General features: G+C 47.7%; 1 protein-coding gene across 4 annotated transcripts in view; it reads left to right on the top strand.

Annotated features, from left to right (window-relative positions):
• Positions 1–13,988, top strand: part of FAM193A (family with sequence similarity 193 member A) — a 144,454-nt gene that overhangs the window by 41,369 nt on the left and 89,097 nt on the right. For all 4 annotated transcript variants that reach the window (XM_017863155.1, XM_017863153.1, XM_017863156.1 and 1 more), the window contains exons 5-6: positions 1,692–1,816; positions 8,410–8,557. In XM_017863155.1, the coding sequence (XP_017718644.1) occupies positions 1,692–1,816; positions 8,410–8,557 (273 nt within the window). The remainder of the gene's footprint in view (positions 1–1,691; positions 1,817–8,409; positions 8,558–13,988) is intronic.

Here is a 13,988-nt window from a genome sequence, read left to right as displayed (position 1 = left end):
ATAGGCAGGCAGGTGGAAATGGCTATCCTAGAGGTTTCCAATGGAGGCCAGGCAAAGCCTCAGCTCTTCCAGGAGGCCCCTCCATCAGCTGGTTGCCAGCCTGGTCTGATCCGGGTGCTGCCTTCACTCCCATGTACTCTTTGTCCTGTAGCTGAATCGTAAGTCAGGTTACTGCCTACTGTTCTGTTCTCCGGCAACCCCTGGAGAGCAACGGACTACTTTAGCAGGAGCTAGTCTTTGTGTCCTCGTACCTGGCACAGGGCCTGGGCAGCATGGGCTTGGCACTTCACCTGCTTCATTATTAAGAGCACATTTGTGGGTTCCAGTCTGGGGCTGGTTATCAGTTACCTGGCCCCAGTCTCCTGCCACATGCATTTTTCCTGTACTGAATGTGCTTGCTCTGAGATGTGCTTGGTGTGAAACAGGAGTGATGATGTTTCAGTCTGGGAGGCACTGGTGAAAACACAATGAGGAAAAGTGTTGGAAATGTTAACAAAATGGAAGGTTTGAGGTTTTCTGCAGATGGCGTAGATTCATTGCTGAATCTCTCAGTGCTTGTGTTTCCAGGTATGAAAACAGAGCTATAACCAGCAAGGCTAGCACACAGTGGTCTAGCAGTATCACTGGTGTGCTGTCTCCAAATGTGTGTGTAGGTGTTTACTTTGAAGAACAGAAGTTAATCATTATAATTTGTTCTCTCAGCCCCCATACCAACTAGGGTTATCAGGTGACATAACAATGAAATCTTTGTGTCGTTCATTTGCTAAGGTCTCCATCAACTCAGCTTGGCTATATTGTAAACAGGAGCAGACCTCTAAACCCAGTCCCTGTGAGTGACCCGACTCAGGAGACGTGGAGTAGCCAAGCATGATGAAGTGCAGCTTCCAGAGCTGGCGGTTGTTGAAGTCAGGAACATTCACCCAAAGATGTAACGTGATCTGAACACAAATAGTGTCCGTGTAGTTGACAGAGGGAAGCATGGATTCACACACGCATGGTTGTAGCAAGACTTATTAAATGTGACCATTACATTTAGGAAAGGTAATAATGGCATCAGCCTCAGTGGTCTTGTGTTGGGGGCTTGTTGTACATCTCTGTTGACATGACTGTCTATGATGACTGGGACACTTCTAGGTTTTCATGGTATTAGCTAAAGTAATTGATGAGTTTGCCTATGTTTATTAGGAAGACAAAAAAAACCTTACCTCTAATAGGGTCTTGCAAGTGGAGAAATTGTGTGTATTAATTAAAATGGAAGGTTTCTCCAAATAGGTAAGACAATTATTATCCTTTGGCATCGAGGGACTTGATGTATCTAAACTGAACTGTAAGGGCTTTCATTACATTTTAAAAGTATAATTGTGAGAAATGACTCTCAAACGTGTGCAGTTACTGCTTTGTCTCTGTGCACACCTGTCATCCCTGCACACCTGTCATCCCTGTCTTTGCGGCCCTTCTAAACTTGCCATCTAGACTGACTACATGTCCTTGTAGTCAGAGTTCTGATCCACTGTGTGACTTGGGACATACAGGGAACAGCACTTATCATAAGCTGAACACTCTGGGCCTGTGAAGAGGGATGTGTGTGTGGTGTGGGGAGAGGGAGAGCGGGGAGGGAATCCCTCTGGGAATTTTCAAGTCTTTAGCAATTCACTACATATTCTGTTTATCTTTTTCTTTTTCTTAACTAGGAAAATGAACACTTGAAAAAGTTCCAAGTGACGTGGGAACTGCATAATAAACACCTGTTTGAAAATCTGGTCTTTTCAGAGCCACTTCTTCAGAGCAACTTGCCCGCACTGGTGTCACAAATCAGGTATTTGGCCTTAACCTGTATATGTCTTTGTGGTGTGACAGCACAGTATTTTCTCCTGACTGGTGTACCTGAGTACCACCAAGTATGAAAGTTCTTGCAGGAAAATAAAAGGGCTTCGAGAAAAGATAGTTTGGTCCAAAAACTCAAAACCCGAGAAGTAATACAATTAAACTTTTAAATGCTACTAAGATTTAACACCATAAATTCCTCATACAGAAAAGCTACAGTAAATATAACACTTTTCCTTGACAAGACCCATCCTTGGCCGGGCACCTGTGGTGTGGTTCATGCTATGGCTCTTGGACATGCAGGGGAAATGGAGGAGGGAAGAGGCCCAAGTCTGAGGGTGCCTAAGGCTCCCTGGATACAGCTTGGTGTCTCCTACACATTCCCTTGCTACCTGGGGCTCTGTTGTTTTGTCTCCTGGTGTAGCGCTTCCATGTGGCTTTTTCACGCTTGGGAGGCTGGCTGGGTTCTGTGCTTTCACTGAGAAAGGGATGCAGGTGCAGCAGTCACTCATGGGGTATCTGCTTGGGGTCATGTGTTTGCCCTGTGGTACCACGTTCAGTTAGGAGGCGTGTTCCTCCTGATGTCATGTCACTCAGCAGAACGCTGAGGTCAAGACCAGCCTGGCCAACGTGGTGAAACCCCGTCTCAATTAAAATACAAAATTAGCAGCAAAAATTACAAAAATTGCACAGCAGAACACTGTTACCTGTACTGAGTCCCACAGGTCTGCAGTCTGGTGATTTTGTTCTTTGGTGTTTTGTTCTATTTACCACGTGAGCACATTCCCATAATACAGACCCATCGTGACAGCAGCCATCTACATTTGACCACATTGATATATACTTAGGGGCCGAGTGTGGTGGCTCATGCCTGTAATTCCAACACTTTGGGAGGCCTTAAGTGGGCGGATCACCTGAGGTGAGGAGTTTGAGACCAGCCTGGCCAACATGGTAATACCCCGTCTCTACTAAAAATATCAAAATTAGCCGGGTGTGGTGGCACACACCTGTGATTCTGGCTGTGCAGAAGGCTGAGGCAGAAGAATTGCTTGAACCCCAGAGGCAGAGGTTGCAGTGAGGCGAGAGTGCACCACTGCACTCTAGCCTGGGCGATAGAGTGAGATGCTGTCTCGGGGAAAAAAAATTGTTAGCTTCACAAAGCAAGGGAATAAATTGTTCTGTTGACTACACCAGTTATTGCTATTTTATTTTATTTATTTTATTTTTGAGACAGTGTCTTGCTGTGTCACCAAGACTGGAGTGCAGTGGCTTGATCTCAGCTCACTGCAACCTCCACCTCCCAGGTTCAAGCGATTCTCCTGCCTCAGCCTCCCAAGTAGCCAGGATTGGGATTACAAGCTTGCATCACCATGCCTGGCTAATTTTTGTATTTTTAATAGAGACGGGGTTTCACCATGTTGGCCAGGCTGGTCTTGAACTCCTGGCCTCAAGCGATCCACCTGCCTCAGCCTCCCAAAGTGCTAGGATTACAGGTATGAGCCACTACGCCTAATCTGCCTTTTTTCTCTTAAAATCTGTGTATTAGGCCGGGCACAGTGCTTCACACCTGTAATCCCTGCACTTTGTAATCCCTGCGATCCCAGCCGAGCCGGGCAGATCACGAGGTCAGGAGATCAAGACCATCCTGGCTGACATGGTCAAACCCCATCTCTACTAAAAATACAAAAAATTAGCCGGGTATAGTGGTGGGCGCCTGTAGTCCCAGCTACTTGGGAGGCTGAGGCAGGAGAATGGCATGAACTCGGGAGGCGGAGCTTGCAGGGAGCCGACATCGTGCCACTGCACTCCAGCGTGGGCAACAGAGCGAGATTCCATCTCAAGAAAAAAAAAAACAGAAAAAAACAAAACAACAACAGCAAAACCAAAATCCAATTATTGACCCAGTCTTTGTTTCCTGTATTCACAAATTTTATTCGAGGGGTCCTGACCATCTCCACTTCATAACCTTACCTCTAGAGAAAGCAGTTAAGTAAAAGAGAGTTGAGGACAAAAAGATCAGAAGCTGCACGTGGTGGCTCATGCCTCTAGTCTCAGCTACTTGGGAGGCTGAGGCAGGAGGATTGCTTAAGCCTAGGAGCTGGAGACCAGATGGGGTAACAGCAAGACCTCATCTGTTAAAAAGCGAAAAAAAAGGGCCGGGCGCGGTGGCTCATGCCTGTAATTCCAGCACTTTGGGAGGCTGAGGGGGGCAGATCACGAGGTCAGGAGATTGAGACCATCCTGGCTAACACAGTGAAACCCCGTCTCTACTGAAAATACAAAAATTAGCCAGGCGTGGTGGCACCCACCTGTAGTCCCAGCTACTCGCGAGGCTGAGGCAGGAGAATGGCATGAACCCGAGAGCGGAGGTTGCAGTGAGCCGAGATCATGCCACTGCACTCCATCCAGCATGGGGGACAGACAGAGTGAGACTCCGTCTCAGAAAAACAGAAAAAAAAAAATCAGAACATGGTGTTATGGGGGGTGTGGCCAGCTGGCAGGTGGGCCGCGGACTCTTCCAGTGTTCCCTGTGCCCCGACTCGCTTCTTAGCCATTCCTTCCCTTCTGTGGCCACTGTGTATCAAGATTGGAAAGTCCTTAATGTGACCCTTGCAGAATAAAAGGTATCGGAAGAGAATTCACAGTGGTGAATCTGGAATGTGGAGTAGACTTTGTTCCTGGTTATGACGTTCAGATATATCAAAAGCACTTTTCATGAGAAGACATGCATCTTGGGAGAGGGGCTCTAAAAACAAGATTCCAGGGTATCTACCTTAAAAAAAAAATTTTACTGGTAAGCCAGTGAGTTTCGTCGGCCTGTCAGTCTGTAGGTGGGTGACTGAAACCTGAAGTGCGTCATAAAACTCCCATCTTTTTCTGTGCCCTAGTTCTGGATTTTCTGTTTGGTCATTGGGTATTAATGGTCAGACTCCAACCGTGAGCCATGTCTCCAGTGTGGATGCCGGGGCTCAAGCTGCAGTCTCACTTCTCACTTTCGAGACCCAGAGACAGTTGAGGGAGAAGGATAAACACAGACAGGGACAGAGTGAGACCAACCAGCGCGTTCCCTGAGCAGCACTGATGACGCCAGGACGCACCATGCCTTTGTACTCTGCACCTGACTCCCTTGTCAGCCTGAGACTAATTCAAGATAATTCAGATTTGCATTGCTAGTGTACAGATATACATTTAACAATTCATAAAAATTTTGCTACTGATTACATACAAACACCCCTAAAGCTTCTGTATCATGAAATACATATTGTACAATCCATCCACTTAAAATGTACAATTCAATGGCTTTTGATATATTACATTTTTTTTTTAAAATTATGGTAAAGTATATATAACATAAAGCTTACTATTTTAACTATTTCAAGTGTATATTTCATTAACATTAATTATATTCATAGTGTTTATAACCATTACCACGATGTACTTTAAAATTTTTTCTCACCCAAAACAGAAACTCTACCCATTAAACAGTAAATCTGCATTGCCCCCTTCTTTTTTTCCCCATAGCCTTTGAAAGTCTGTAATTGGCAGGCTCCTTCCCCTGACTCCCCACCCCTTTTTGTCTTAAAATGTATCTATGAAAGAACTGGGCCATCTGTCCTGGGGGTGCCTTGGTCTGATCCTGCGTAGGCGTATTCACAGAGCCGTCTGGTCACCTCCATCCTCTGTCCTGCCTGAGAATTGGTAGGATCTGAAGGCTCTGGACGGCTCTGCTCAGATCCCCTGGGAGGCCGAGGCATAGGTGGGGGGTGTTTCTATCAGGGGGCACATCCCTCAGGCCTGCTTCTTTTTGTTGTGGGTGTCAGTAGCCCAATGTGGGCTTCACTTTAAATATATGTTAAAGTAGGCTTATAAAATTTACCCAAACCAATGTTATTTCATTCTCTTTATCAATAATAATGTTTCACATACACATTATTGGTAATGTTACAGTAAGCCTGTTTCCATGCTGCTGTCTTGTATTTGCAGGCTCAATATTTAGATAGAAACCTGTTTGCTGAGCCATTGATTTAACTCAACCCTGTGGATAGTCCCTGTGACTCTTGATCCTATCACAGCTTTGCTTGCGGGGAAGCCCTGTGCCTGCAGATTGCTTTCCAATTACACCACCAAAGATATCCACAAACCCCCTCCCCCACCCTCTTTGCTCTCCCTTGGCTCCAAATAACCTGAATTCTATAAATTGGAAGAGATAAATTCTTACTTCCAGGAGGAGTGGAACAAGGAACACATGACAGGGTATAATGCCGCATCCCAGCGTTCCAGGTGGAGCAAGTAGGGGCAGGATGGAATTGGGTAGAAACTAGATTCTGTATGAAGAATGGAAATGAGTCACAGAAGAGCAAGGCTGGCAGAGGAGAAGTGGGAGAAAAACTACTTCACAGGCTGCAGTGTGGCAGAAGCCCGGCGCCACTGGAGTCTGTGTCTTAAGGAGTTTTGTCTCCTGAGGGGCAGAAACAGCCTTAGGAGAACAGTTTTGATGTTTTGAAGTAGCCTCAATCCATGTGCATCAGTGTTGTTTCTTTCCTTTGTGCTTCCCTAAATGACTGTCCAGTTACACCTAACCTCTGCTGCCTCCCCTGGAGAGACTGCAATAGGTGAGCGCACAGATGGCTTCAGTAGCTGCGAGGTTCCCAGGTGCGATTCACCTGAGGGTGGAGATAGGTCAGAGGAGAAGAGGGAGTCATTCCTGCCCATTTCACCCATGAAAAGATCCTAATTTCCACATAGCTTTATTGTTTATTATAAAATCATTAGATTGTCATGACAAATAAAATTCCGAAAATATAGAAAATCATAAAGTTAGGTTTTATAAATAATTTAGTATTATACATTTTTTCCCCATGTCCACTACACGTATTTTTAAACATGCTGTAGTCATATCTTTAGTTTACCATGGGCATATTTCCGTTTCAAAATATGTATGTGTACATATACATGAATGTATGTGTGTGTGTGAATGGGTAGACATAATTATAAAATTGGTAATAAGTATCTAGTTATCAAGTACTGATTCTTCTAGATGTGCCATTGTTCATTTGGTGGCTTCTAGTGTTTTATATACACACAGTGCTGATCCCTAACCTTGCACAGAGTCTTTGAGCTCTTGATATATTATAAACGTTGTATTTGATTCTAAGCCATCCTTGTCAAGATGTCTTTATTTCATTTATTTTGGCTCACACTGATAGATTCAGGTATTAGGAACATGAGTTTTTTCTGGTAATAATCTACATGTGTCTCCACACCTATATGCGTTCTCCTCCTAACCCCAGCCCCCAGCCTTCTGTCTCCCAAGCGCCATCTTGCTCACAGTCTCTTCAGAAATCGAGGTGTTTTTTCTCACTGTCCACCTGCATGTTTGTCTTCTGTTTCCTGTTTATTTTCTCATTTTCCATCTTGCTATCTCCCTTTTTTTTATCTTTTTTTTTTTTTTTTTTTTTTGAGGCAGAGTCTCCCTGTCTGCTAGGCTGGAGTGCAATGGTGCAATCTCGGTTCACCACCGCTTCCACCTCCCAGGTTCAAGCGATTCTCCTGTCTCAGCCTCCTGAGTAGCTGGGATTACAGGCATGTGCTACCACACCTGGCTAATTGTTGTATTTTTAGTAGAGACGGGGTTTCTCCATGTTGGCCAGGCTGGTCTTGAACTCCCGACCTCAGGTGATCCGCTCCCCTTGGCCTCCCAAAGTGCTGGGATTACAGGTGTGAGCCACTGTGCCCGACCGCCATCTTTCTTAATACAATGTAATATAGTAGACAGACAGCTGTAACTATATTTCTTCAAGTAAATCAAATTTTGTTTTGCTTTATTTGAAAACCAGATCTAAATTTCATGTCTCATTAAATGTTTTGTTTTCTCTGAGCCAGTTGTATTTTCAAGAGTAAAATAACTTTGCATCCCCATATTTGTTTTTTATTATCATTTTAATTTTTATTTTTATCTAATTTTTTTATTTTGCAATTCCATATTTGGTAAACTGAATTGTTAAGCCATAGTCTTTAGAGACATGTTGTTCGGTGCTCATTTGTTTTCTCAGAAGCTGTTGTTTCTTTGAGCTTCTCTTTTTTTTTTTTTTTGAGACGAGTCTCGCTCTGTCGCCCAGGCTGGAGTGCAGTGGCGTGATCTCGGCTCACTGCAACCTCCACCTCCTTGGTTCAAACAGTTCTGTCTCAGCCTCCCGAGTAGCTGGGACTATGGATGCCTGCCACCACACCCAGCTAAATTTTTTTGTACTTTTAAGTAGAGATGGGGTTTCGCCATATTGGGCAGGCTGGTCTCGAACTTGACCTCAGGTGATCCACCCACCTCAGCCTCCCAAAGTGCTGGGATTACAGACGTGAGCCACCGTGCCCAGCCGAGCATCTCCTTTTTACAAGTCTGTCCCAGTGGCCTTGCATGGGGATCTGTTGATCCCTCACAGCTCCTTGCTGTGGTGCAGAGTGGCACCCCGTTTTCCATGTTGGGAGGCGAGTTGACAAAACAGGTAGTAGCAGCAGGAAGCACATTTCTCATCTCTGCTTCAGAGCCTTTGAGTTCTTTCCTTTGTTACAAGGCCTTCTCTCTCCTAGGCTAGGAACCACCACACACGACACCTGCAGTGAGGACACATACAGTACCTTGCTGCAGAGGTACCAGCGCTCCGAGGAGGAGCTGCGCAGAGTCGCCGAGGAGTGGCTGGAGTGCCAGAAGAGGATCGACGCCTATGTCGACGAGCAGGTGAGTGCCACCCAGGACCACCACACCCGCGCACACCCTCACATGGCCACGTTGAAGGCAGCACCAAGACACTAGCATTGTCCTGAGCTGCAAGTCAGGAATTCCCGACTGAGGCCCAGAGGCGCATGTGGTTAGTCCCTGTGTGTCAGCTGCTGGTGTTCCAGAAGGGATGGGAAACCTGTTGGCATCACAGATGGCTTAGGCCTCCTGTGCCTGAGGTGTGGTGGCAGCAGTTGGTCAGGTTCTCCTTGGCTTGGGCATACCCGCTATCACTCACACAGGCTGTCACCCAGGCTCTGCACCCCAGGTAGGAGGTTTTGTTTTGTGTGTGTGTGTGTGTGTGTGTGTTTTGAGATGGAGTTTCGCTCTTGTTGCCCAGGCTGGAGTGCAATGGTGAGATCTGGGCTCACCCTAACCTCTGCCTCCCGGGTTCAAGTGATTCTCCTGCCTCAGTCTGCCGAGGAGCTGGGATTACGTGTGCCACCACACCCAGCTAATTTTGTATTTTTAGTAGTGACAGGGTTTCTCCATGTTGGTCAGGCTGGTCTTGAACTCCTGACCTCAGGTGGTCTGCCTGCCTCAGCCTCCCAAAGTGTTGGGATTACAGGTGTGAGCCACCAAGCCCGGTCCAGGTAGGAGATTTTTTAAGTCCAGGAGCCATTTACTGACCACTCTGCTGTTGAGAGCTCATTGTCCTTCTGTAGTCTAGAAGGGAGTGCAGACACGTGCACAGGTGGCAGGTGGCTCATGAGGTGGAAGATAGAAGAAGGAGGGCACCTACTGGAGGTGGATCCGAAGGGAGGGTGCTCAGGTAGCCCAAGCCTCTCAGACAGAGCAGGGCTTTGAGATGGCGCCCCCTCTTTCTCACCCCTGGCCTGCCTGTTCTCCTAAAGCGGGGTTGGGCCAGGAAGGAATTGAGAGCGGCCCTGGTTTAAAGATGACAGTAGTGTGAGCAGCGGTAAAGGAGGAGTGACTGAGTTATTTATCTGTTGCACTTTGGAGACTCTCTGTAGGAAAATGGAACCTGGGCTCTAGCCTAAGACATGCGCTGTTTCCATGTCTGCCCTGGCATGGTGAGTGCCACGTGGATGCCAGCCGTGGCTCCTTGTCAGTGTTCCTTGTCAGTGCTGTGAGGGACTGGGAAGAAGGAAGAGACTAGCATGTGCTCACTGCTCCCGAGAAGTGTGTCATTGATTTCACAGTTACAGGCCGTGTTTTCTGTTGCTGTTCTTTACTGCGGCCACAGGGACTAGAGCTACAAATGGTCTGTTTGGATTTTTGCGGGTTTTCTCTTACTCCATTCTTCTGTGTTCTCAGCCTCCCAAAGTACTGGGATTACATTTGTGAGCCACGGCACCTGGCCTGCTGGGTTTTTTTGAACCTTCATCAGCTTCAGTGGAATAAGTTCCAACTTTATCACATGCGGAATTCTGTGCTGTTGAGCTTGTCTTGGGGCAAGTGGCCCTGAGATTCTCCCATGACTCTGTCTGCGCTTCTTTCTTGGCCGCTGTATGCACAGCACATCAGGGTGAGAAGGGGCCTTGGAGGTCAGTTTGGTCCTGGGAGACTCCCTCTGTGTCCTGTGCCTCATGGTGAGGCCTGAGAGAGCAGTTGCTGTTTTGTGTTTTCTTCAAAGTGGGTGTATTCCTAATTCATGTTTTTGTCTGTTTTTGCAACCAGAGACTTTCCAGCTGTGGCTTGTCACTGACCAGCGACTTCTTAGCCTGGACTACTGTGAGAGCAGGGTCTGGATGCCAGGTGGGGAGGGCAGAGTCTCCCACTGCAGCAGCACCTCAGCAGCCTTCATCTCGTGAGACCTGGAGCATCCCAGGGGCTGCAGCTGTGCCATGTGGGGACAGCACAGCAGAGAGGGCGCTGAAAGCTGCATTCCCCTGTGCCATCTGTGGGTGTACCAGCCGATTTTCACAAGTTTGGTGTTCTGGTAGAGGGAGCAGGAGTTGGGGGAAGCTAGGATAGTGGGCATTAACCTGCTCCAGGAAGTGGGCATCTTCAGCACAGGCTCTTCGGGGCTGTGGCCGTGCAGGAGGGCCAGGTCACCACTCTCTGGGATGTTCTTGACTTGGGTCCCAGGGAGAACCCTGCATGGCAGTCAACACCAGAATGCAGTCCTGGATCTGCCCTATGAGTGTTCCCTCCCTAGTCTTAGTTTCCCACCTGCAAAATGAGATAATGACATTAGGTGATGTTTTAGTTTTATACGAGCTTTTGATTCCAAATAAGTTTTTTGTGTGTTATTTTTAAAAAGCAAAACTGGCCAGGTGCAGTGGCTCACACCTGTAATTTCAGCACTTCGGGAGGCTAAGGTGGGAGGATCACTTGAGCCCAGGAGTTTGAGACCAGCGTGGGCAACATAGTGAGACTTTGTCTTTACAAAAAATTAGGCTTAGTGCCATGTGCTTGTGGTTCCAGCCACTCCAGAGACTGACGAGGGGAGGATCACTTAAGACCAAGAGTTCTAGGCTGCAGTGAGCTATCATGGTGCCACTGCACTGTAGCCTGGGTGACAGAGTAAGACCCTGTCTCAAAAAAAAAAAAAAAAAAAAAAACAAAGAAAACAGCCAGGCTTAGTGGCTCACACCTGTATTCCCAGCACTTTGGGAGGCTGAGGCAGGTGGATTACTTAAGCCCAGAAGTAAGAGACCAGCCTGGGCAACATAGATAGACCTTGTCTCTACAATAATACAAAAATTAGCCGGCCATGGTAGCGTGCACTTGTGGTTTCAGCTACTCGGGAGGCTGAGATGGGAGGATTGCTTGAGCCTAGGAGGTCGAGGCTGTGGTGAACTATGATCATGCCACTGCACTCCATCCTGGGCAACAGAATGAGACCGTATCTCAAAAAATGAAAAAAAATATAGGCATAGGGACAGTGAATAGTCCCTGTGTTGATATTGTACTGTGGGCCGCTGGTTACTGGGTACCCTATAGGGCAGGGATCCCCAACTCTTGGGTCACAGACCAGTACTAGTCCATGGCCTGTTAGGAACCAGGCCGCACAGCAGGAGGTGAGTGGTCGGTGAGCAAGTGAAGCTTTGTCAGTATTTATAGCCACTCCCCATTGCTTGCATTACTGCCTGAACTCCAGCTCCTGTCAGATCAGCAGAGACATTAGACCCTCATAGAAGCACGAACCCTGTTGTGAGCTGCGCGTGCGAGGGGTCTGGGTTGTACACTTCTCATGAGAGTCTAATGCCTGCTGATCCGTCACTGTCTCCCATCGCCCCCAGATGGGACCGTCTAGTTGAAGGAAAGCAAGCTCAGGGCTCCCACTGATTGTGCATTGGGGTGAGTTGTATAATTATTTCATCCTATATTACAGTGTAGTAATAACAGAAATAAAGTGTACAGTAAATGTTATGAACTTGAATCATCCCAAAACCATCCGCTTGCCTCACCTGGTCTGTGGAAAGTTGTCTTCCATGAAATCGATCCCTAGTGCCGAAAAGATTGGGGACCACTGCGCTAGAGCACATCCCATGGCACCTAAGCAGGGTGGTTTATTGCGAGTACAGAGGAGGGGAGGAGCAGTGAGATCTCAGGTCATCAGCAGACACTGTGAAGGAAAGACCTTGAGAAGGAAAAACAAAAGGCGGGAGGTCAGTTTTTCTTCCTGGCTCACTCTTGTCACTGGGGCTCAAGGGAGTGAAGCTGATCTGCTCTGGCTTCACAGAGGAGCGAGGTGTGAGAAGCCACAACCACCCTGGCTGGAAGCAGAGATAGGAGCTCAGGTCTCTGAAGCCCAGGGAAGGGCCGCTGTTCAGGGCAGGGTTTTAGGACTCCCAGAGAGGCTGCTTGTGGGAAGCACGTGAAAGGGTCCTTAATCCGAGAGTGTCTCCATTGACGACATAGTGTCACCTGCTGAGTCTCTGTCTTGCCAGCATGAGCTGCAGTCAAGTTGTATTGCATTAGGTCATTGAAACCTCCCAAGTGCATAGGACCCTGCCTACCTTTACCAAGGACCTCATAAAAAATAGGCGCCCCAAGCACCTTCTGAGTAGGCATGGATAGCTCCCCACAGTACACTATAATCGCAGCAATGGTGATATTTGCCTTTGGCCCAGAGAACACTGTGTCAGGGTCCTCCTCCACAGTCTTGTTAGTGTTTGTAGCAGTAACAGATGTGCAGATGGAGAAGCTGGGTGTTGATGAATCCACTGGAGAGTGTCATCAGACCCGGAAGGGTGGGCATATCAGTCCGTTTTCACACTGCTATAAAGAACTACCTGAGGCCAGGTGTGATGCTCACACCTGTAATCCCAGCACTTAGGGAGGCCAAGGTGGGCGGATCACCTGAGGTCGGGAGTTCAAGACCAGCCTGACCAACATGGCGAAACCCCATCTCTACTAAAAATACAAAATTAGCTGGGCGTGGTGGCGCATGCCTGTAATCCCACCTACTCAGGAGGCTGAGGCAGGAGAGTCGCTTGAACCCAGGAGGCAGAGGTTGGGGTGAGCTGAGAGTGTGCCATTGCACTCCAGCCTGGGCAACAAGAGCGAAACCCTGTCTCAAAGAAGAAGGAAAAAAAAAAACAACCTACCTGATTCTGGGTAATTTGTAAAGAACAGAGGTTTAATTGATTGACAGTTCTGCATGGCTGGGGAGGCCTTAGGAAACTTATAATCATGGCAGAAGGAGAAGAAGAGGCAAGGCACATCTTACATGGTGGCAGGAGAGAGAGAGCAAGAGGGGAAATGCCACACTTTTAAGCCATCATATCTTGTGGGAACTCACTGTCATGAGAACAGCATGGGGAAATCCGCCCCATCATCCCATCACCTCTCACCAGGTTCCTCCCCTAACGTGGGGATTACAATTTGACATGAGATTTGGGTGGGGACAAAGGTGAACCATATCAATGTAACAGGTTGACGTGATGTCACAGGGCAGACGTGGAAGGTCCTGTAATCAGGGTGGTAGCAGCCTTGCTGCATGTCCTCAGGACACCTCTAACCAGGCTGGACACCCCTGGCAGGGAAGCATAAGGGACTTGAGGTTGCTGGCCTGAGCGGTCAAGAAATGACCATTATGAAGCAGACATTCAGCTTGTCCCAGACAGCCCCCGGGAGCAGAGTCTAGACCCCATGTAGATATGTGTGATCAGAAAGAGTCCCTTGCAAGGGTCGTTCGAAGGCAGAGTGGGCTGTAGTGTGGAAATGAGTTCCCCATGATAGGGAATATGGAGAATAGTTGGAGAGGTGTTTGGACTAGGTGACCATGAGGTCTCATCTCAGATTTCATTTCAGGGACACATCTGTCCCTGACTGGGGCGGGTGGCCTCTGTGCCTGGTACTCATTGTTTCCTAGGGATTTGCAGAGTACCTTTCAGGGGGGCACCTGTCTGCAAGCCTAAGTGCACATCAGCTTTGCCTGTCAACAACGGTGACTTGCGTGTGTCAGTAGTTCCTGTCC

This window comes from Rhinopithecus bieti, unplaced genomic scaffold (genome assembly GCF_001698545.2).
Source record: "Rhinopithecus bieti isolate Rb0 unplaced genomic scaffold, ASM169854v2 scaffold_68244, whole genome shotgun sequence".
NCBI classification, from domain to species: Eukaryota; Metazoa; Chordata; class Mammalia; order Primates; family Cercopithecidae; genus Rhinopithecus; species Rhinopithecus bieti.
The sequence above is the reverse complement of the archived record's forward strand: the minus strand, read 5'-3'. Positions and strand labels throughout refer to the sequence as shown.